The sequence below is a fragment of the Protopterus annectens genome, chromosome 1.part2 (assembly GCF_019279795.1).
Source record: "Protopterus annectens isolate FY-2018-M chromosome 1.part2, PAN1.0, whole genome shotgun sequence".
Taxonomy (NCBI): Eukaryota; Metazoa; Chordata; order Ceratodontiformes; family Protopteridae; genus Protopterus; species Protopterus annectens.
Window position 1 is genome coordinate 1,194,887,666 of NC_056727.1, and position 24,271 is coordinate 1,194,911,936.

Here is a 24,271-nt window from a genome sequence, read left to right on the forward strand (position 1 = left end):
CTGAGTGAAGAGGGACAGAAGGGGAAGAAGAGTGCTGGCTGGGTTGAACTTAAGGGGTCAGCCTGTCTGAGTTACAGCCTTAAAGGCTTCTTCTCGGGTCTTGCTTGCCATCCTCTTTTGAACTTCTCCTATCCACCTCTTTGTCAGACTTGGTCTTACCTTGTTTGGGGAATGAAGGCTAATATTCAGTAGGGTAGTTTCAGATGAATTTCGCAGCTTGAGTCTGAAAAAGCTGTTTGACGGACTGTATAATCTTGTCCTTTTCCTCTAGTTTCTTTTAAACTCTCTTATATAACTATAAAGAGGTTTGCCCTGGAGGAAGGTGTAGTCTTAATTCAAATTCATATTCCTTCACATACTCTTAACTAAATAGGTATCAATGAATCTGTTGCCAGTCAAACAACTATATTTCAAATAAAACTAGAAAAGAATCATCAAAAAAGCAATCTCTTACAATATTACTAAACTTCAAGTGTTCATAATCACAATGAACTGCTCTCTTACACATGGTGAGGAAGGCAGACAGAAACAAACTTGAGGGAACAGGAGAAGGACCACCATCTTATTACTTTGCAATGTCATGTAATCACCATCCTGCTGTTGGAACATTAACTGGAGGCACAGTGTTTCCAATGTGTTACTCAATGACACCTTGTCTTGTAGATTTTGCCAGTAAACTTGAATTGTTTGTTTTCCTTCCTATCTAAACCAAATCACATTTGTTTACGATGCCATAGTTAGCCATCTCCAAAGCAACAAACTATGCTGTCAAAGACTTTATTACAGCTAGGGAAACAGATCCAACTTTTTGCAATATTTTATTGTAATGTTTTACCTTACCAAGGACTTTTTAATACATCTTTTAAAACTGATTTTCATTAACTCTGCTCCATTTCCCCTTTACTTAATTACTTACACACACACACACACACACACACACACACACACACACACACACACACACACACACACACACACACACACACACCATTTTCAGAGACATCCCTGATTTTGACTCAAATTTTAGCTCTGTTCCTGTTAATCTTGTCTAAAACTGGTGACTTTTGGAGAAAAGGTGGTGAATTACACTTAAATTATGACAATAATTAAGAGTCATTGACTTCTTATACTTAACATGTATATTCTCTTACTCTGTCAAGGTCTCAGGTTAATAGTAGTAACACTCTCATGTACACCACAAATCTATTAATTACCTTTATTTTTAAATTAATATTTTTTTGTTTGTTCTCTCCACTGTAACTGTTGATGTGCTGCATACCACTGTGAAAACATGCCTTTTGTAATTTGTGTGTATACTGATCATGTCTAAATAACTAAATGTATCTGTAATTTTTCTATGTGGAGCTTTTCTCCCCAGGCCTCTGCTGAAAAAGGGCCTTTTCGGCTCAGTCAGACACCCCCGGTTAACAAATGTAAAATAAATAAATAAAATGTGCAACCAGGCTAAGGTCACCATTACAATACAAGATGCCATGCAGCCCAACAGTCTGAGAACTCCTTTGCTGATACTGCTTTCTGCTGCAAACTCTTTTGGGAGCATACAGTCAGGTAAGACACATTTGTTTGATTATTTTTGGATTTGTCCCTGATTGGTTGAGAGCTATGATCTCAAAGTCTATAAAAGATAAACAGCAGTTGCTTAAAATGGCAAAACATATAAAATTAATTTCTCCTATTTAAATTGATTAAATGTTAAACATCCAAACTGAATATTTGTGGTTTACTTTTTCAAACTGGAAGGCCTTGTTTTCCATACATATATCACTGCATGCTCTTAATTAATCAATATTTCAGGTTTTCTATTGCAACTGCAAAACATTTAGTAAGAAAAATTACATACTATAATGCTATGTTGTTCACAAACACCAGACAATTACAATTATGTTTAATACATAGTAGCACAAAAATCATGGCAAAAAATAAAAAGTTACGTACTTACCATAACGTTCCATCTGAGTAGGTAAACTTCATTTGGCAGAAACCTATGGGTCTTCGGATCCATATCGGATCCGAGCCGGCAGTTTCCAACAGCTGAGGTCCAAGCTCCAAGCTCCTCCCCCTACCCATAATCCCCTGCCATCCCTGCCTGACCTCAGATCGAGTTTGCCTAATGCAAGACCTGCACCAAAGAGCCAGTCTATGGTCTGACCTTGATACAATCAGATGACAATAAGAGTAATATAAACATCCAACGGTCACGAGGAAGGGGGGGGGGGGAGATGGTTGCTGCCAAATGAAGTTTACCTACTCAGATGGAACGTTATGGGGAGTACATAACTTCTTAATCTGAAGTAGTTAACTTCATTTGTGCATCAACCTATGGGACAGAGTCCCCAGCTACCTAAATCTTGGGAGGCCCTCATGGAAGGATGTTCCGGAGCACTGCAGAGCCAAAGGATGCTCTCCCTCTGGAGACCAGGTCCAACTTATAATGATTTATAAAGGTATGAGATGAAGCCCAAGTGGCTGCTGAACAAATTTCATCCAATGAGACTATAGAACGAAAGGCAGCAGAGGTGGAAATTGACCTAGTAGAATGGGCGTGGACTCCTTGGGGTGCGGGCTGGCCAGAACTTTCATATGCTAGTAGAATACACTGTGAAATCCATCTGGACAGTGTGACTTTAGAAACTGATTTTCCAAAATTAGTTTTAGCAAAGGAAATAAACAGCTGGTCTGATTGCCTATGACCAGCTGTTCTGTGCAAGTAGAAACGTAGTTGTCTATGAACATCCAACGAGTGCAATTTATATTCGCCTTTGTTTTGGTAATTGGGAAAGAAGACAGGTAAGTTAATAGTTTGATTGATATTTGATTCGGAAGCAATCTTAGGAAGAAAGGAGGGATTGGTCCTGAGGGATACTCTGTCTTTGTGAAAAATCAAATACAGTGGCTTGGCGGAAAGGGCTTGTAGTTCAGAAACCCTTCTGGCCGAAGTGATAGCGACGAGAAAGGCTGTTTTCCAGGATAATAGTTTAAGATCCACTGAAGCTGCAGGCTCAAAGGGAGGAGTTGTCAAAGCCTGGAGCACGAGCGCTAAATCCCAAGGAGGGACTACATCCTACACCGGGGGTCTTAGTAGGAAGGTACCCTTCAAAAAGGCCTTACACAATCTGGCTGAGATCAAAGGGCCTAGGTCACTCCCCATGTGATAATGTGAAATTGCTGCCAGCTGAACTCTGACTGTGGAAGAGCTGGCTCGTTGGTCAAAAAGTCCTGACAAAAAGTCTAACACCGCGGGCAACGGAGCCGTAAAGGGGTCTAAGTTTTGTTGCTCCGCCCACACAGAAAAACGTTTCCATTTGCTATCATAAAGTCTTCTAGTAGATGGCTTGTGGGCCGCCACTAAGATAACTTTTGACTGGAGAAGAGATACCGGGAGTCCTAGCTAGGAGTGGAACTGGAGCAACCAAGCCGTGCGCTTCAGATTGTCCAGATTCGGGATCGGAAGGTCTAATGGGTGCGAGAGCAGATCCAGGATGGGATCCAGAATCCAGGGAGGATTCACTAGATGAGACCACAGATAAGGGAACCAAGCCTGACGAGGCCAGAATGCGACAATGAGGATTAGTCTGCTCCCCAGCCGACTGGCTTTCTGTAAGAACTTCAGCATTAGAGGAAGAGGAGGATAAGCATAAAGGAGACCGGGCGGCCAAGCATGTGCCAGAGCGTCTCGGGGGGATTCCCCGGGTGGGGGAATTAGAGCGAAGTAGTCGTTGCACTTCGTGTTTGAGGGAGAAGCGAAAAGATCGCAACAAGGTTGACCCCATTTGGAGAATATTTGTTTTGCTACTTCGGGATTCAGAGACCACTCGTACGGCAAGAGAATCGTGCGACTCAGTCTGTCCGCTAGGATGTTGGACCGTCCCGGAATGTGCGTCGCTATGAGAAAACGGTTGGTGAAGATCGCCCATTCCCACACTCTCATGGCCTCTCGGCAAAGTGGATAGGACCTGGTTCCCCCTTGTTTGTTGATATACCAGACTACCAACATGTTGTCCGCCTGGACTGCAATAGTCCCCACGGGAAGAAGGCTCTGGAGTGCTTGCAATGCCAACAGCACCGCCCTCATCTCTAGGACACTGATATGCAGCGAGGTCTCCGTGTGGTCCCACGTGCCTTGGACTGTCCTGCCTAGACAATACCCCCCCCCACCCAAGACGAGAGGCATCTGTGGTCACTGTGGTTAGGGGATGGGACACAGCAAAGGGCCGACCTTTGAGGAGGTCCGGGGACTGGAGCCACCACAGGAGGGCCTTCCTGCAAACCCTGCTGAGGCGAATGGGATGGTTTAGAGGGTAATACAGGAAGAACCATTGGACTTGGAGGGTCCACTGCAGGACCCTCATGTTCAAATGCGCCATGGGCAGCAGGTTGATGGCAGCTCCCATCGACCCTAGGGCCCGCAGGACCAAAGCTGCTGAAGGAGATGGGGATTGAAGAATAGCCCGCACATGGAGTCTCAGGGATCGAAGCTGGTCCGAAGTCAAGAAGGCTAGGAGCCGGCATGTATCCAATCTGGCCCCGATGAAGTCTATGATTTGGGTCGGCAGGAGGGAAGATTTCTCTACATTGGCTGTGATCCCCAGCTGGGGAGCTAGACGGAGGAAAGAGTCCCTGGCCGCGCACAGTAGATGCCTTGTGGGGGCGGTCAGGAGCCAGTCGTCTAGGTAGGGGAAGACCTGAATTCCCTGGAGTCTCAGGTGGGCCGCTATCAGTGACAAAACCTTGGTAAACACCCTGGGGGCTGAGGTGAGACCAAAGGGGAGGACCCTGAATTGGTAATGACTGTCTCCTAGCCGGAAGCGAAGGAACCTCCTGGAGCGTCTGTCCATCAAGATGTGGTAGTACGCATCCTTAAGGTCTATAGAGCACATCCAGTCGTTCTCCTGCAAGAGGGGGAGAATGGATTGAAGTGTGACCATCCGGAACTTTTCTTTGGTTACTGACAGGTTCAAGAGGGATAGATCGAGGATTGGCCTTAAGTCCCCCATCTTTTTTGGCACCAAGAAGAACCTGGAGTAAAAGCCCGATCTGAACTGGTCTGGGGGGATGTGCTGAATGGCTCTTTTTTCCTAGCAGCTGCTGGATTTCTGCAGCCGCGGCCTCCCTCTGATTGGGGGGGACATCGGGGAGGAATCTGGGATTGCGAGGGGGATGAAGAAACGGGATTTGGTAGCCTCTGGATATGATACGAAGCACCCAGCGATCTGTCGAGATGGACTCCCAAGCTGCCAGGTGCCTCGAAAAACGTCAGACTGCCTCCAGAGTGGAGCAGTCGGGTAACCCCTCAGGGTTACTGCGTGGGCCGATCAGAGAACGATTCTCTGGACCCAAAACTCCTCGGACCCTCTCTGCCCCTAGGGCAGCGTCCACCCTGTCCTGCTCTGCCTCGGAAGACTGGGTGTCCGGAGCGTCACGGGACTGTTGCGACTTCCGGAACCACATCTTCTTCTGTCCCTTTTGGTTCTTGGAGAAACACCTCTGGGGAGCAGAGAAGCGGACTTAGACAGCGGATGTCTTCCCATCCTTCTCGCTCTGACCTAACGTCTCGTGTACGGTTTTGCCAAAAAGGGCAGAACTATCGAATGGGGCATTAGCGAATGACGCCTTAAGGGTTCTACGAAATCACAGTGGCGGAGCCACGCCTGTCGCCTCATGACGACACCCACTCCGCTAGCTCTAGCGGCTCCTTCCGTAGTATGGGATAGTAGCTGCATAGAGGTATTAGAAATAGACCTAAGAGTGGCCATTCGGACAGAGTACACCTGTTTGTCCTCCGCCGACATGGACTCCGGGGGCGACCCAGCGTACTCTTTAATAAGGTCTCGCTGGAGCCGTATGACATGTGCCATGTAGTTCAGTGACCTTACCGAGAAGGTAGCTGAACTAAAGACTCGCTTCCCAAGGCCGTCCATCACCCGAGACTCCTTGCTAGGAGGATGGACCGAGGGACTTTCTTGGGCCAGTTCCCTCTTGGTGGCTGCCGCCCCCAACATGGCATCTACCGGGGATCCCTTACTCCAGTGCACTCTGTCGGAGGGGGGATTAAGTATCCTATCAGGTCTCTTCGGGACGGGCTCCACAGTGTCCGGCTCCTTCCACGCACTGGTAGTGATAAGGTCTACCAGGAGGTCGGCTGGAGGGGACACCCAAGAGGTAGACGGGCCTGCTTCAAACGCCTCCAGGAACACAGACTCGTCCAAGGTAGGCTTTGGGGCAGACGACCCTCCCCTTATTCTGAGCATCTCCATGACGTCTCTAAAAGAGACGTCTTCGGGGGGTGATCTTGGGGAGCCTTCCCCTTCCTCCAAGTCTGTGTCTTCGGTCAAGGACTCAGGGGAGTCCAAGTGCCTCCTTTTGCACTTGCACTTGTGAGGGACCTCCTGGGGGGGGGGGGCTGTCCAAGGAGGCCTCACTAGGCTCATCATGTCCCAACAAGGGAACTACCTGGGACGTCCCTGGGGCCGGGTGATAGAAGTCAGAGCCAACTGAGAGGGAGTGCGGGGTGGAGCCGTAGCTGTGGCCGGGGGCCTGGAATCCCTCGACAGAGCCCTCTCCACCACGTCGAAAGCTGAAGGAGAGCTGCTCTCTCTGGGATCCGAGAGCAAACCCTCCCTCGGATCCAATGAGCGGATCGGGGCCGGCGCCGACGCTATCGGATCCGACGGGCCAGTATGCTCTGACCTGGACGGAGCCGAAGGCACACTGACACCCTTGGATCTGAAGCTCAGCTCTCGGCTCCGAGAGCTCGGATCCGCTGAAAAGGGACCCGACAGACTTGAGGACGGTGTCGGCGCCGAAGTACCCGATACTATCGGCGCTGACACACCCCTGGCTCCAACGCCACTCGGCTCTGAGGACTCTAAACCCGGGAAGCGGGTTGGAGAAGGAGCTATCGGGGCGGAAAAAGGGGGTCGAGCTCCCCCCCCCAGAGGGGGGGGGGGCAGCAGCACTCCCATCTGCAGTTGGGCCTGGAGGAATCTTCTCATCATCCGGTCCAAATCTGCGTCCGTTAAGCTTTTGGTGGACCTGGACGAGGCCACCGAGGTGGGACGGGAATGCCGCCTCGATGACCTCGAGGGAGACCGGGCCTCCGGTCCCAGTGAGAAGCAAGGTGACCGGAGCCGGGAAGGAGAAGGCTCGGAGGTCTTGGAGGGAGAAGCCCGCTCAGCTGGCGGGGCCGATGTAGACGCCTCGGCCCGCTGCTTGTGGTGCTTCTCCCTGAGCTTCTCTTTTCTGGCTTCCCTATCCTCCTGGCCCGAGGTGGGAGGTTGAGTCCCAGCCAGGGGAAGGGAAGCAGTCGCGGGTACTGCCGCAGCTGCGGCAGGCACCACGGGGGGACCGGAGGTCAGAGCCGAGTCCGGGGGCAGAAGTCCCGCCAGAATCAACTTTGACCTCCGGTCCTTAAGTGCCCTGGGGTTGAACGCTGCACAAATAGTGCAACCAGAGGAGAGGTGTTCAACCCCAAGGCACAAAACGCACCGAGTGTGGCCATCCACTGGGGATAGCTTATGGCCACACTCGGTACATTTAGAAAAGAATGTCTTTGGGGCCTCAGACATTATACTAAGAAAGACACACACACTAGGTCCCAAGCACACACAGACACACGCCCTAACGCTCTCACGAGGGGGGGAGGAAATAAGCTAAAATTAAAATTTGTAGCGAAGAAAACTACAAGGGGAAGCTAAACACACACACACAACAAAGACAGGAAAGTAAAGAAAAAAGACAAAATTTCCTCACAAAGTCTTGATTAGAAAATCCTAACGCCTGGACCTCAAAGATCAAGCTGCTGACTTCAACCGAGGCAAACTAGATGTGAGGTCAGGTAGGGATGGCAGGGGATTATGGGTAGGGGGAGGAGCTTGGAGCTCGGATATCAGCTGTTGGAAACTGCCAGCTCGGATCCGATATGGATTCGAAGACCCATAGGTTGATGCACAAATGAAGTTAACTACTTCAGATTATTAGGCACAGCTACTTTTGGATACATTTATTTTTAAAACAAGCCACGTTATGGCTGGCAAGTTTGTCACATATAAAAATATGCACAGTTTATAGAATCTTTCTTGGTGGGAACTTACCTGATTGTTTTACTGTAAAATATGTTGAAATAGTTGTTTGCTTGGTGAAGGGCTGTGCAGACTTGCTTTGTGTAAAGTGTAGACTGGCTGGAATATTGTACTTCTTACCTGCCAAAGGATTTAGTGACTTAGTAAAGAACAAAGAAGGCTGCAAAACAAAGAAAATGCTACATAAGAAACATGTTTAATATGAACCAAAAATCACCTAATCAAATCTCTTTACAGATAAAAAGGTAAATGGCTGTGCTGATTGTGGGTCTAGATGGTTATAAAACAGTTAACTTGATATTACTGGATGGTCATTAATGTTGCAACAAGCTACTCAATATTTCAAATCCTTTTTCTAAAGCTAATAAAAGTTTTATTCCAGAGCATGAACACTGCTACAGCATTATTAAATGCTTCCAATCAGTATCCACTGGGTATAACCATGAAATGCATTTCTGGAGAACTCCTGAATTATCTTTTAAACTGTTACTAAACTTGAAGAATGGACTATTAAATGTCAGTCATTGCTAGAATACGATTGCCTTTGAATGAAAGTATAGCATGCAGTCAGTCCAAATGCAGGATTCATTATCTTACTATATTTAAAATGACATCATTACTACTACAAACACACACCATGGGATACAGGGAAAGTACAGTTATGAGAAAGTAGCTACCAAAATGGCAAATATTTGACAGAGAATTCCTGTACAACATACAGCACAACTTTTGAACATTAAAATGATAGCACTTACCTTTAAATGAGATTTAGCATATGAATATCTTGATTCTGAAAAACACGTGCTTCTCTTTCTGATCTTCTATATTGATGACACTTATTTTTCTATGCTAAATTTAATTAAATAATGTTTACATCCTTAAACAAGTTTGACTTTATCAATGGTTCATAGGTGATTACTAGGCTATCAACCACAAGACCCTTTGTAAGCTTAGCCATGCATCCCAAATCTCTGACAAGTTCTGGTACCTTTGATAAGTGTAAGCAGGGGCTCGGGAGATGAAAAGTTTGCCTGTGTCCATCACAGACACAGGTGCCAAGACAGGAATAACTTTCCTGTTTCCCATCCAATTGTCTAAGTTACACTTGAATTGGGCTAGGGTGGAAATGTGCTTCACATGGATGGGATGCATCATTTAGATCCAGAGGATACATATCTGTCTCTCCAGCAGGACCTATTTATATCATTGGCAAGGTTTAAGTCTTTAAAATGGGTAATTCTGGTGCTGTTTGTTTTGCTGATATGCAGAAGTTTCATCAGAGTAGGTATGACATTGCCCTGCATACCAGGCATAGATCTCCCCTCAACAGCCAGTAGGAGACAGAATATAGGGATAGGGCCTTGAGGCTGTCTGCATAAGACATTTTACTTATGCCCTGTATTCTTTTTGTGAGGAATCTCTGTGGACATTCCATTTGTTTTATATGCCTGGTTAGGTACATACCAAAAGGGGCACTGTACTTGATGATATAGGTCTAATGAATGTCAAATACAGAGGAACAATGACTTCCTTGGAGCTAGTTGCCATACCTTTTTTATAAGTTGCCCAACACAGAATGATTTTTTTCACTACTGTAGACACGTGATGGTTAAAGGCTAGATTACTGTCTATGTGTGTCCCCAAGTCCCTGACTACTGGGTCAACCCTAAGGGGTGTGTTGTCAATATGATAGCTACCAGGAGTGGTTATTTCACAAAGGATACTATTAAGCATTTCTTGGCATTTAGTTTTAGTCCTTGGCTCTGACACCAGTTGTTTGTCTGTGCCAGCCCCTCCTGGAGAACATTTGTGTGGGTGTGGGATTCAATGACAGCTCCTAATTTGCAATCATCTGCAAATTTAGTCAGCCAGAGACCACTGACATTCGCCTTGACTTCAGAGAAGTAAATGCAAAAAAAAAAGGAGTGGTCCAAGGACTGATCCCTGAGGGGGACTCCACTTGTGACTGGCCTCTTTGTAGTGGTAGACTCCCCAATTTTAACTTCCTGGGTCCTGTCTGTGAGCCAGTTGGTTATCCACCGGATGACATTTGGGTTTGTACCTAATCTCTTGAGTTTAATGTGTCAAATGCCTTGGCCAGATCAAGGTAGGGTGGGCAGTGTGAACCACTTTGCCCTCATCCATTGCTTTGGTGACTTTCTCAAAGAAGTCCACCAGGTTGAGTAGGCATGACCTCCCCTTGATGAAACCAAACTGTGTTGGGTCCAGTGTCTGAAGGTTACTATATCATTGATCATTCTGGGAATTGTTGACAAACTCAAGAGGTTAAAAATCTCTAAATTTAGATGGAGCAAGGCTAAATCTGAAGGCAAAATCATAGCTCTACGCTTATAGCAGGTGAGAGTTATGCTGTACATTATTCATAATGTGCGGGGTTTTACTCACTGTTGTATACAAAGTCACAATTTTTGCAGAACTGAACATCTGTATAAATCAATGTTAGTTTTGTGCTATAGATACTCTTATGTTGGATAGTGCAAGCCCTCCATAAAACTAGCACTGGCAGGTGCCATGTTCAGTTTTCTAAGGGACAAACTCTCCATGAACATAGGCTGAACATAATATCTCTCACTATTATCCCTCCTTAATTAAATACAAGTGATAAGCCTCAGGTAATACCAAATCATTAAAACAGGGGACAGTGGGCAAGTGCTCATAAATATATGACTCTGCCTCTTGGAAGTCTACCATTATGGCGAGTACCATCATACAGTCACAGTACATTTCTTCACAGAAGATTCATGTAACAACATCAGGTTTTGCAGAATCCCAAACATTATCAGGGCTAATCCAGAGTGCTGGACAGTTAAAGGATTGCTCTGTAATACTGGTGTTCCCAAGCCTGTTCCACCTCTAGAAAAGACAACAAATTATAGTGTTTTCAGTACAGAAAAACTCAGGCGCCACTTTCTTGACAGTGTGCATCAGAACTGACAAAAAACATCTCTGGTAAACCCAGTCCTCCTCCCATTTGCATAGTTCCAAAGATTTCTCAATGCTGTGAGTGATTACAAGGAGATTGATAAACTGTTTTATTAGAGACAGAAGTTACTGCAGTTAGTTGATAAGTCTGATAATACTAACCAGTAGTTCTAATAAGGAAGTATGTGGATATGCAGACCTCAAGGGGAGGCAAAAACTGCACCAATGAACAATGTAGAGACTCTCAGGACTGAACAGAGATCAAATGTGAGTGCTGAAAGCCAAAGCAAAATCTTCCCAGTGATATGGACTATTGCCTATTGTTTAAACAATGCTTCTAAGTGACTGAAAGGTTACACAAAGGATCATAAGTTACTCTTAGGTTGTGGAGCCTTGAACTAGGTTATATTAAGTAAGGAAGTGCAAGGGATGAAGTCCCATAACATGGAGAGGGTATTGAGGACCTTGTTCCCAACATCATCCAGAGTTTTAGATTTTGTATTACATTTTTTAATTTTTGCAAAATAGTCTTTTATTGAAATTATTGAAATACAAATCACTCAACAATACAACTGAGACGGGCATGCAAATTCCATGACCAAAGGGGGCACCCAAGCCTGCTGGCATAGCGATAGCAAATTCCTGAAGTTTAACATTCTGAACTCTGCTTTTTAATTATTCTTTGGGACCTGCACTGCCCCTGTTGCCATTAAGGTACTATTAATTGGCATTTTAGAGAGAGGAGGACCCAGAATTTTTGAATGCACCTAACTCTTCTTTCTGTCTTAAGAGTTGCCAGGCCTACTACAATACCCGCTTTGCTGGGCCTAAGGGATTTGTGCTTCCACACAGCCATACCTTGACCAGACCCCCCCCCCCCCCCCATTGCTAGTGAAGTAGCTGGTTTTATTACCATCTGCTAGGTGTTGCTCATGCTGCAGGACAAAAACAGAACAACCTTCAAGTATAGGAGAAGCTAGCATTAGCTTTCTCACTCTTAAGTCATCTCCTCCAATGTCCATATTCACTTAACACACTACATCACAGAGCCAGAAAGATTCTGATTTTTTTTTTTTTTGCTACTTAAAATTTGTCAAGGCCCATCAATTGTAGCATAGGTTGCCACTCTTCTTTTGGCCTCTCCTTTTGTGGTCATCCTATACTCATTCCATTGTCTTGCATTGTAACAGCTGAAGATGTAACTCAAGAGCTATACCCAACTGTTGACAATGAGTTTGTATAATTATCCTTAGCTGTTACGCGTGAATGCTCTGGCATACCCTTTTGAAATTCTCTATTTTATGCACTTTTCTCTAATAATTTGTTTTAAAAACTGCTCTAATTTTTCTAAAACCTATAAATTGAAAAGGTGAAAGGTGTCTGGAAGTTATTTGACTCTTCCCCTCTTTACATTCTATTGTAATTTTCTGATACTACTTAATGTTCTGCTGATGCTACACTCAAAACAATCAGTATGGTGAATACTGGAGTACTGAAGACATGAAACATATAGTTCATAGCAGTCACTCTCCTAGTTTCCATCTGTGGACTGACCAAACAAGCCTTAAACAAAACAGTATATTCTATTATTTCTACCCTGACATTTTCTAGGTAAGGACGAGTCTTAAGCCACACATGCCTCCTACTGGTCAGTGCAATAGCCACTGGGTCATAGGTAGATATACCACATGTGCCCCAATGCTATCTGTATTGGAAATGATCATTTGGGCATCATGGTGAATGACTGACTAAATAGATCTCTGCCTCAAGCACCAGGGATCACGCTTCTAATCCTGATCTCAAATCACAATCGGTTTGGAATCTGCATGTTCGCCTTATGTCAGTATGGATCCAATTTCCTCATACCTATATGTATATAGGAGTGTTTCTCGATGCTCACATACATTATGCATTACAACTGGCTAAAATGCAAAAGCCCTGAAACACACGTGATTAATGGCAACAAATCAAATTACAAAACTTCACAAATAAAAAAGATCACACAATGAAAACAGCTTTCTTTCACAATCTATGAACTAAAACCCCACCACTAAACACAGACCTAATTTGTCTGAATAGTGGTAATGCTGTGGAAAGGATTTTTCTAAGGTAAACTGTAGGGTTGGGGTTAAGGAAAGTGGCAGGGTTAGTGGTAAGGTAGTATGCACTAGTAAGAATGGACAATGAGGCAAATCCCCAGCCCCCTAATCACAATCCTATAACTTACTTCAGAAAAACCCTTTCCCTAACACTACCACTACATAAGACATTCAGACACACACACAACACTAAATCTATCCCCTTGCCTAGCCCTTCCTCTAATCTTAACCTGCAAACACACACACACCCAGTGCCTAAACTTTCAGTATATCCAAACGGTTAGTTATTAGTATCCGGAACACACACAACCTGCTGTAACAGATCTTCCTCCTTTTGACATGTACTGCACTCAATAGTAAGTGTACTTGACCACATTTTTACACATTTCCCTCTGTTATATTACAGTTTGACAAAGTGAATGCACCCCATATATTTACAGTTAGACCAATACCACCTGAACTATGACAATGAATTTGTGCAGTTTGAATCCAAAGTCCAAGTTGTTAAAATGCCTGAGACATTTACAAACGGAACTGTGCAATGCCACACAAATTTAAGAGGAGGGCCTTTAAGATAACTACTGTAAAAATTTCATACCATAATTCCACAAAGTTAAAACATCATAAACCTCCAAGAAATCAATTTATGATACATAGCAAACTTTTTTGTTTTACATTATTCTCAGCAAATGCCTACAACTCTACCAAAACCTAACATTTTGAGATCAAATTTTCAACACATGATCAACTGTAGACCACCATTCCCTGAACTATGACACTGAATTCATGAAAACTGAATCCAGAACATGATTTGCAAAAATAACTGAGAGAAAACATTGGTAAATGGAATCAAACAATACCACTAACAGCAGCAGTTTGACAAAAGCTTCCTTTAAATGACTATCCTGAAGTTTTCATACCAAAGTTCCACAAAGTTAAAGAGTTATAACTCTGCAAAACAATCATTTAAAATAGTCAGAAGAACGTTTTACATTAAAATACACTATACTACATGTAATCATGATAATAAACAAAGAAGAAACTTTGCAGTGCGGAGGGTGTGATAAGATCACACCCTCCACACTACGAAGTTTCTTCTTGGTTTGCTTTGACCCAGTATAGGTTGCATACTGCTTTTTTTTCTGAGACTTTGAGGGAGAACCACAGATTTTTGTTTTTGTAATCATTATACATAACTACTATCAGTGGCTGCAGTGGTGCGGCGGTTAGTGTTGTCACTTCACAGCAAGAGGTTCTCTTGCTCGATTCTCAGCTGGAGCGCCTTCTGTGTGGAGTCTGCATGTTCTCTCTGTGGTCGAGTGACACCTAAAGACACGCAGGTAAGTGTGTGCGTGACTGGGTCTGCCTTCTTTGAAGGTTTGGCGTTGGGCTGGCAACTTGGCACCGGACTGGAGTTCCGCTGTGGCGATCCCTAACCGGGAAAAGCCAAACGACTTTTTATACATAACTACAATTCTGAATGCAAAAAGACAGATAATCATTTTTGAAAGTGCAATAAATCGGGGGGGGGGGGGGTACCGATAGTACTGCACCTTTAAGGGTGCTCTGGGGCATAAGCCAGATGGTATGGATATTACTGCACTCCCTGACATTATAAGATATTTGCACTTCAGGCTCATGCCTCACAACACCCCTTGGCATGTAGTAATTCCTCTATTGTGCACTCTTCATTGTGCCTTATCATGCACATAAACGCACACAAATATATCACATCTGTTGTACTTATCTTTACCCTTGTGACTCAAATTATGTCTGAAAAAGGTTTGTGGGGAAAAATAAAAACAACTAACAATAGTTTAGTATCAGCATCAGGCATAATGTGTGAAGTATCCTGTACCTATCCAAAATACGACTGACAATGACTATACAGGGGCAAGGTAGTTTAGTTCTGTTATTGGTAGATTTGAGCATGAAAAAAACATTCTCAAAAAGCTGTCTGATGCCCTACATTATTTGTCTGGAGGTAAGGGCATCACTACTGTAGTCTTTTGTTGACACTGTTAACAGTTCAGAACTAAAAAAACACGAACTGCTGTTAAAATTAGTGAAGAGATCTGGCCTGCCAGTCAGTGCTCTGCATCCATTGTTCCTAAATTGTGGTATGCATGGTTATGGCAAGTGGATTGTGGAAAGCTTTAAATAAATTAGAAAAAAGCCACCCTTTATATAGTTTTGATAGCCAGGTTTGCAGTTTTTCTAGCAAAAAAATGCAACCATGCTATCAGAGTACTAAGTAATTACTGCATTCTCCTGCACCTTTTGTCTTTCAGCAGTAGAAACTGAGTATACCAAAATTATGGGGGTGGGGTAAAAGTGGACAGTTGTTCAACATGGCATCACGTTACACTTTGTGGTTCGCTACCAACCAAAAAAGAATTAGTAATGTAGAGTCTTTCTGGAAGCATCATGTTAACTCAGGCTTCTTTAGGCTGCAGCAAGCAAATCTGTTTTCAGTTTCTTGAGAGTGACTGACAGCATCAGTAGTCTGTAAAATTAGTACTGACCTCTGTTTTAAATTGCTGCAACATGCATTCTGTGTTATATAATTGTTTCTGAGACACATCATCTGTACTCATGTGCAACATTTATCTTCTGATATTTAGCACCTCTAGCTCTCGTGCCACATTCTTTGTAAAATGGCACCTGTTAACACACAGTTGAAACAGTCATAGTGAGCTCTTTTTATTTAGTTGTGCTATCAAAACAGAAAGGTGATATACAAAGATATGTAATAAAATCAGTCGTATCAAGTTGACGTTATTAAGATGCTCATACCCAAAAATACAAATGAAACAAAGTAAACAGCTAAAACAAATTAGTAAACCATATCAAAAGACACATGCTGGCACTAAAACATTGTAAACAAAGTATGCATCAATTAACTGCCAGGAATGTATTTAAATCATATGCCAAAGTAAATAAATGGCTTTCCTAGGCCATTCTAAATCTGACAGTGTGGGGGATCCCCTCAACTACTGGAATAGGAGGTTTCAGAGGTGTGACACCTTGGTACACAAAGATCAGGTACTAGAGGTCTCCAGTCGCATTACTGGCATCTTGAACAACTCCAAGGAAGATGACTGTAAGGGTCCAGCTGGGAAGTAAGGGGACCAAAAACTCTTTAGGCGATTGTGGTTGTTAATCCAAATTGTACAACTGATTTATTATCTGTTGTTAAATATATGTAGTGAATATTGGATGGAGGAGATATGACAACAGTGAGGGGCACAGAAGTGTTAGGCAGATTATGATGACTAGGAAGGAAAAAGAGATACATTTTAGAAACAGCTGGACACCTCAGCCCAGGTGCACTCCTGCAGAAAACAGTAACAGTAGTAGTAAGAGTATGAGATAAGATGGCTCTTTTTGTGGAGAACAAGCTCTATGATTAGGACATTATCTCAGCTACAAAAAGCATTACAGTGTAGTCAGGAGGTATTAGGGATACTATTCAAGGAGGGTATTTAGCTGGCAGGCACAGACAGCATTACAATGCTACAGATTTGATTTGCTGTGAGACAGTTAAAGGAGTCAGTAAAACCCTCCAAACTGCACAACTTTGGTTAATAAACATCCACATTTGGCTAGTAAGTCTAGCACTTTCTTTACAAGAAAATGTACAAAAAAGCAAATGTTCTTTTACAAAAGCTCCCACTGTGACTGTGTTGAAATGTGAAGTGAAGGCCTACCACCTAGTGGCATTACAAACAGACTAGAAAAAAAGCCTCATAATGACTAGTAGAATAGCATTCACTGCAAACTAGTTAAAAGTGAGATCAAGACCAACAGCAAACCTGTCAGGAAACAAAAGAATTCCTTACTGGACAGTACTGAACACAGACTGTTAAAGGAAACAGCAAACAATATAAATATTATCTTCAGCTGGATGAACAAATTGATATTGCTGTTAAATGACAACCTCCTGTGAGGCAGACTTCAGTGAAGAAATGAGGTTCTATACAGAAATAACTAGTCATACAATACAGAACAGAGAGTAGTAACTAGTCATGCAACAGAACAGGGCATTGTTTTAAGACTGTAGATAGAGTTATAATTGAAAAAGAGAGTGATTGGGCTAAATGTTTACGGCAGCTTCCAGGACACAGCCATATAGTGGAGCTTTTAAAAGTCTAACAGAGGTTGCACCAACAACAAATGCAATGTTCTGCATTAATCATCATGAAGCACTTGCAATGAAACAAATGAAGCTACCCCTGCATGATGTCCTCAAAATATTTAATACAAATTTAAACTCTGCTAAAACCACATTACTGAATGCAATTTTATCTGCAGCTTTATGTTTTGAGACAAAAGCAAAACAAGATGCAGCTCTGCTCAATTCAGATGCATGTTAGCTCAGTCATAAAAACATCTGAAGTGCATGGTTGAAGTTATGAGAAACTGATACATCTCCTGTCAAAAACAGTGTCAGGTTTCTGAAAACAAAATAGCACTCCAACATCAAAGACAGACGCTTTCCTCCTAAAATACCAAGGATTTCATCAGAGTAACACACACAAACATTCAGACTCCAGTTGTATACCAAAATTGTAATACATACTGCGGTCAGCTGACTCAAATGAACCAATAGAATATAATTTCTAATAAAATATACCATATAAATATTAAATACATCCTAAAACCCCTTATCAAATACAACATAATGAAATGCATTATTGTATTTCATTATATTGATTTTAATCCATCCATCCATCCATCCACCAGGAGCTTTATCAGCTTGCAACCACAACTGCATAAAGCTTCTTTTTGTTCCACTTTATTGTTATAATCACCTTTTCTTGGATCAAGCTCGACCTTCTCTAAACCAAAAAGCAAAAACTTTTTAAGTTCAGGAAATTCAACTAAATGCTGATGTGGTTACTCTGAAGAAGTCCTTGTTATTTTAGGATGAAGGGCTAAGTAAGGTTTTATTGTTGGTCTTTCAGACTTCGTTTAAGTTTTTAGCACACAATACTCTGGTACTGTTGTTTTAGTAAAATGCTAGACATTTCTCATGGGTTGGAGGTTGGCATAATGGTTAAGTGTTTACCTTACAGACACAAGGTGCAGGGTTTGATTCTCACATGGGGTAATTGGCTACACTTAAAATGGCTCACAAGGGCAGTTAGCCTAGTACTAATCTATAAACCTGTTAACACTCAGTAAGTGGGAAAATAGGCATATTTTGCAGATATAGTTATGCAATCAACTCCTTAAATATCTCACTATACAAGACAGTAATCAAACCATGTTAGTATTACAGGACAAAGTAAATAAATTGTAATACCTTGTGAATGTTTGAAGAGACCACATTGGCAGTGGAATACAGAATGTTTCACATGTTAAAATTTTTTCTAAACAGCCTTATTACCAGCTTTGAAACCATCAAATTGCATACATTGTTATTATACAACATACATTTCTAGTTACTTTCCTGAAATGGAAACTGACAACTGTAAAAGGAAAAACTTCAAAGATCAATACACGTTAGGTTCAAGTAAGGCACCCTTTATTACTTGCAGCAAGGAGACAAAGCATGTAAGTACAAGGTTTGTCTAACTTTCTGGTGGTCAGTATATTATTCTTATACAGTTCTCTTCATGTCACATAGAAAATGTCACTAATTACTGGTGACGTAGTTGGACACAGCTTTCTGTATGTTACACAGAAAATGTTACCAGGCTTATTGCTGACATGGTCAGATTATTGCTGTCTTGCAAAAACATTTGAGAAAAACAACCTGGCCTTGGGCTTATTTTAGCCCACCTTGCCTCTTCAATTCTTCCATTGTACATTCTAATATAATGCGATACATTTTGTCTAGATTCAAGGTACATTTCTAGCTTTGGTACAAGAAGTGCTGACTATAGTTTAAGCTTTCAAACATCTATTGTTTTCTTTATCAAGACTTCTAGCAGCTGCACATTTACTCATGGCATAAGCAGAAATAGAATGTCTCTTATTAAGTTTCCGGTAGCTGTACATATTTTCATTGCATAAGCATAATAAAGTGTCTCTTATTAAGTTTCCAATAGCTGTGCAGATTCATGCGGTATGAACAGTATAAATGTATTAACCCTTTTAAGCCTTTAATGTACTAAGCATGCACATTGCTATTATGCATTTTCTTAACATTTCCCCCCTTTTAATACTTTTATTCTACTTTCAAAACAAGCATAAACAGTTTTTTCTTCCCTTAACCTCTTCCTACTCAGGATTTGCAGTTGAGAGAGTCATTTAGTTTAAACCCATGAAAGCATTTTCAATGTTTCAGTAACTCTTCGAGTTCAGCATCTTGGTATAAGGTTTCTGAAACTGAAATGTCTACAAAATTTTTGATTAGTCCTTTTATGCAGGGGATGCAGCAGCACCCACATACCATCAGTAGAGCTATCCCTACACAGATGGCAATCAGAATGTTCATCAGGATACTGCCCCACCCCCAAACAATTTCTGGAAAAAGTCCGTCAATGGATTTGGTCCTGGTTTGGTCATGGCCGACACCTGCTGGATTACCTCAAGATGGTTGTCTATCTTGTGTTTGTGGTCAGGAATATATGAACAGCACTCCTCCTGGATTAAAGCGCACGTACCTCCTCTGGCCGCTGTGGTGAAGTCAAGAGCCATGCGATTTTGAAGTACCACTGTTCTCATGGCAGTCAGTTCATCGGTTACCAATTCTAGGGCAGAAAAGGTTGTATTACTCATTATTTCGAGAAGTTTAGACAATTTTCTCAGTTCCCAGATTGATTTCATTGCTCTATATGCTGGTAATATGCCTTCCCACGATATGACAGTATCACTCAGAAACATGTGTGATAGTCCTTTGTTATTTCCAGAGCCTAAGTCATGATGGTATTTCCAGGGTGCATTGATTTGTCCCACTGGATTGACATGCTTCTTGATTTCTCGGACATTCCGAATCTTCCCTTGAGGTAAAACTGTCGTGTGTCGTATGGCCGGAACCAGGTATCCCAAAAAAACAACTGCCGGACCAATTCTCGGGTAGCCATTTATATGCTTTTCTTCTGCATATAAAGTAACAATCTTCCACTTTAGTAGTAACTTTACTATACCCTTGCTCTGCATGAAACATTTTTCTGTCGATTATAGACAGTTGTTTGTAGAGATCAGCATTAAGTTTTACTTCTTTAATTGTCCTATACATCAGTTCAACAAATAAATCATAGCTCGTGTTGCAATAGAATTTGATGTTATCGGATTTAGTGTAGCATCTATAGGGAACAGTAACATTGCAATAGCTCCAACCCACCTTGACTGTATCACTCTTATAAAAACACACAGTTACTTTCTGTCGAATAGACAAGTGCAATGCTACCTTATCTTTTGATGTGACATCTGATGTATCATGAATTAAGTTTTCCCAGGTCTTGTTAGCCCCTAGGGGAACTGCAGTTAACAGTAGCCCCCCATATGCTGTTGGTAAAGCCGTGCAAATCCAGCAATTCGAAACATTAAAGGTTTCAGCATACACATATTTAATTGCCTGGTAAGTATTAAAGTTCGGGTGCCACTCTGCACGCTTATTGAGTTCTACTTGCGTGGCTGAGAAAAGAAATGGCCACAATAAAAAGATTATTGTCACCAGTACAGTCAACATGGTCATGTAATATTTTTGTGAAAACAGTTGTTCTGCATTTCCTTTTTCTCCGGTTCTTCCAAGTAGGTGTATTTGGATCTTACTGGATTCAGTCATCTTATTTTGGACACGTGATTTTACTCTCTGCCCTAATAGGACCTTCAGCACCGATGGTTTCTTCACTGGGTTGGAGACGGATCAGTCCTATTGATCTGACCCCCCTTTGTAGCCAGACTTTGTGCTTACGGTCCCGATAAGAGAGGTAAGATCTTTGTCCAATTCAAAGTTCTTTACCAGCTTGCAGTTCTTTAGGTGTATCCACGAAGCTCGTTCTGCTATTTTGACTGCAGTAGGTGTCGAATGAAGCACCTGGTAGGGACCTTCCCACCTTGGCAATGCCCAGTTCTTTCGCTTCATGAATTTAATCCATACCCAGTCTCCTGGCGTCACTGCCACTTCCGATGTTTCGGTTTGTTTTTTATCTAAAACAGAATTTGACTGCAAGAGATGTTTAGAACTCAACAACTGTTTCATATATTCAGCTAGTGTAAAATCGACTTCCTGGTCTGATGATATGAGAAGTTTCCACTGGGGTGTATAATAAGCTCTTCCAAACAGTTTTTTAAAAGGAGTCAATCCTTCTGCTGTAGGGATAGTTCTCATGCTCAACAGTGCCACGGGTAAACAGTACAACCAAGTTTTTCCTGTTTCAGCTATTAATTTTCTCAATTTGCTTTTTAATATACCATTATGCCTTTCAACCAGCCCTGCAGACTGTGGATGGTATGCACAATGATTTTTTAAAGAAATACCAAAATGCTTACTTAACTGCTGTATGGTTTGATTTACAAAATGTGTACCATTGTCACTGTAGATTCTTTCCGGAATGCTAAACCTAGGAATAATTTCCTTGACAAGTACATTTGCCACTGTAGCTACATCCGAATTTTTGGTTGGAAAGGCTTCCACCCACCTGGAAAATATGTCTATAATGACAAGACAATACTTTTTATTTTCACATTTGTTCAATTCTATGAAATCCATACAGAAAGTGTGAAACGGATATGGTGGTGTGGGGAAACTCTCTTGCTTGGGCTTTATCGCCCCCTGGGCATGATGTCTGTTACAAATCTGACACATGAAACAACATTTTTTACAGTAGTTTGTAAATCCGTACGTTGTGAACACTTGGTTCATCAGCTGTACCATCCCCCCTGTTGTGACATGGCATTGCCCATGGCTCAACAATGCTGCATAGCGAAACAAATTAGAAGGTAGTATCGGTTTTCTTTCTTTAGAGATGTACAGCCCTTTTTCGAGGATTGCTCCTCGTTTTATCCATCGCCATTTTTCAGCTTGCGTAGTGAGCGTCTGCATTGTTTTTAACATGTCTAGATCTAAGGTTTCAGATGGCTGCAATTCCTTATTAAAAAGAAATACTTCTGTGGCCGCTTGATTTGCAGCTGTATCAGCTCTCGCATTACCTTTTGAAATCCTATCCTGTTGCTTGGTGGGAGCTGTACATTTGCAAATGGCCACTTTCTGAGGTAACTGAATAGATTCTTCTTCTTCTTCTTTCGGCTTTATCCCGGTTAGGGGTCGCCACAGCGGATCACCTGTCCACACATTGAATGGCAGTGGAGTTTTACGGTGTCGAGTTGCCAGCCGGCAACCTTCCACAGAAGGCACACTCACACGCACACCTAAGGCCAATTTAGAGTGTCCAATCCACCTGCAGCATGTCTTTGGGATGTGGGAGGAAACCGGAGCACCCGGAGGAAACCCACGCGACCACAGGGAGGACATGCAGACTCCGCACAGAAGGCACCCCAGCCGAGGATCGAACCGGAGAACCTCTTGCTGTGAGGCGGCAATGCTAACCACTGCACCACCGTGGCCGCCCGTAACTGAATAGATTCTAAAAGATCTAAAATAAACTGTGCATGATTTATAGGTTTGCCAGCAGATGTTATCATTCCCCGGTTTTTCCACTGTTGTGCAAACACATGTACAGTGGAAAAAGCGTACTGGCTGTCAGTAAAAATGTTTACACATTTACCCTTTGCTAGGGTACATGCCCGTGTCAGGGCAATCAATTCTGCTGCCTGTGCAGATAAATAGTGTGGTAAAGATTTTGCTTCTACAATCTCAGTATCAGAGACTACTGCATATCCTACTAGTTTTTTTCCTGCAGGATCCCTTTTGCATGAGCCATCCACATAATATGTCACCTCGGCACTGTCCAAGGGGACGTCCGTGAGATCTTTTCTAGGTAGGGTCTTTTGCTCAATTACCTGCAGGCAGCGGTGGGGTGTGCCATCTGCAGGGGTTGGAAGCAGCGTAGAAGGGTTCAAAGTTGTACATCGTTCAATTGTCATATGAGGTCGGCTCAACAATATAGTCATGCAGGAAAGATGCCTAGCAGGGGAGAGATATGCCACTTTTTCTTGCAGTAAAATGATCACGACTGCATGGGGCACTCCCAAAGTGAGAGGGTGGAACAAGACGGCTGAAGCCTGCACTGCCATTGCAGCTGCAACTACTGCTTGTACACAGTGGGGTAAGGATCGTGCCACTGGGTCCAGTTGTGATGAATAGAAAGCGATGGGGCATTGCTTATCCCCATGCTGTTGTGTTAATACTGATGTCATATAACCCTGCTTGCAATCTACAGTCTGGAAAAAACGTTTATGATAGTTTGGCAATCCCAGAACTAGTGAGGACGCTTTTAACTGCTTTAGTTTACAAAAGGCCGACTCTGCCTCTGGTGTCCATTGTAACAAATCCTGCGCTGCCATAGGCGCCTTATATATAAGGTCAGTTAAGGGTGCTGATTCCAAAGCATAGTTTGGAATCCAGCTTTGGCAAAAATTAGTTGTACCCAGGAAGGACATCATTTCCTTCTTGGTAGTGGGTTTTGGTGCTTGTAAAATTGCTACTTTTCTGTCCTCATCTAACATTCTACCTTCCTTGGATATTACATATCCTAGGTATTTAACCTATTTTTTCCAGAGCTGCAGTTTGTCTTTGTTTACCTTATGTCCCTCAGCAGCTAAAAATCGAAGAAGTGCTAGGATATCTTCCTTACAATCCTGCTGGGTGGGGGCCGCCAGCAGAATGTCATCAACATAAAGTAAATCCTGGCTACCTCTTGGTGGGTTGAATCCCGCCAAGTTGCTTGCCATTTCTTGTGAGAATATCGTTGGACTTTCACAATATCCCTGTAGTAGGCGTGTATATGTATATCTTTTTCCCTGAAATGTAAATGCAAACCAATACTAGCTATCAGGGTGTATCGGTATCGAAAAGAATGCGTTGCTAATGTCTACCACAGAAAAATATTTTTGTTGAGGTTTTAAGTCATTCAACAGGGTGTGTGGATCTGGCACTATGGGTGCCCTTGGTATTACCGCGTCATTTACAGCTTGCAAATCCTGGACCATACGCCACTCTCCACTGGCTCTTTTAACTGGAAATAAGGGTGTGTTACATCGTGAATCGGGAGATTC

The 24,271-nt window shown here is 42.7% G+C and overlaps 1 protein-coding gene across 1 annotated transcript in view; it reads right to left on the reverse strand.

The window, feature by feature from the left end:
- Positions 1 to 24,271, reverse strand: part of LOC122792280 — a 200,631-nt gene that overhangs the window by 36,624 nt on the left and 139,736 nt on the right. Inside the window, exon 3 of the mRNA XM_044060046.1 lies at positions 8,112 to 8,259. Coding sequence (XP_043915981.1) covers positions 8,112 to 8,259 — 148 coding nt within the window. The remainder of the gene's footprint in view (positions 1 to 8,111; positions 8,260 to 24,271) is intronic.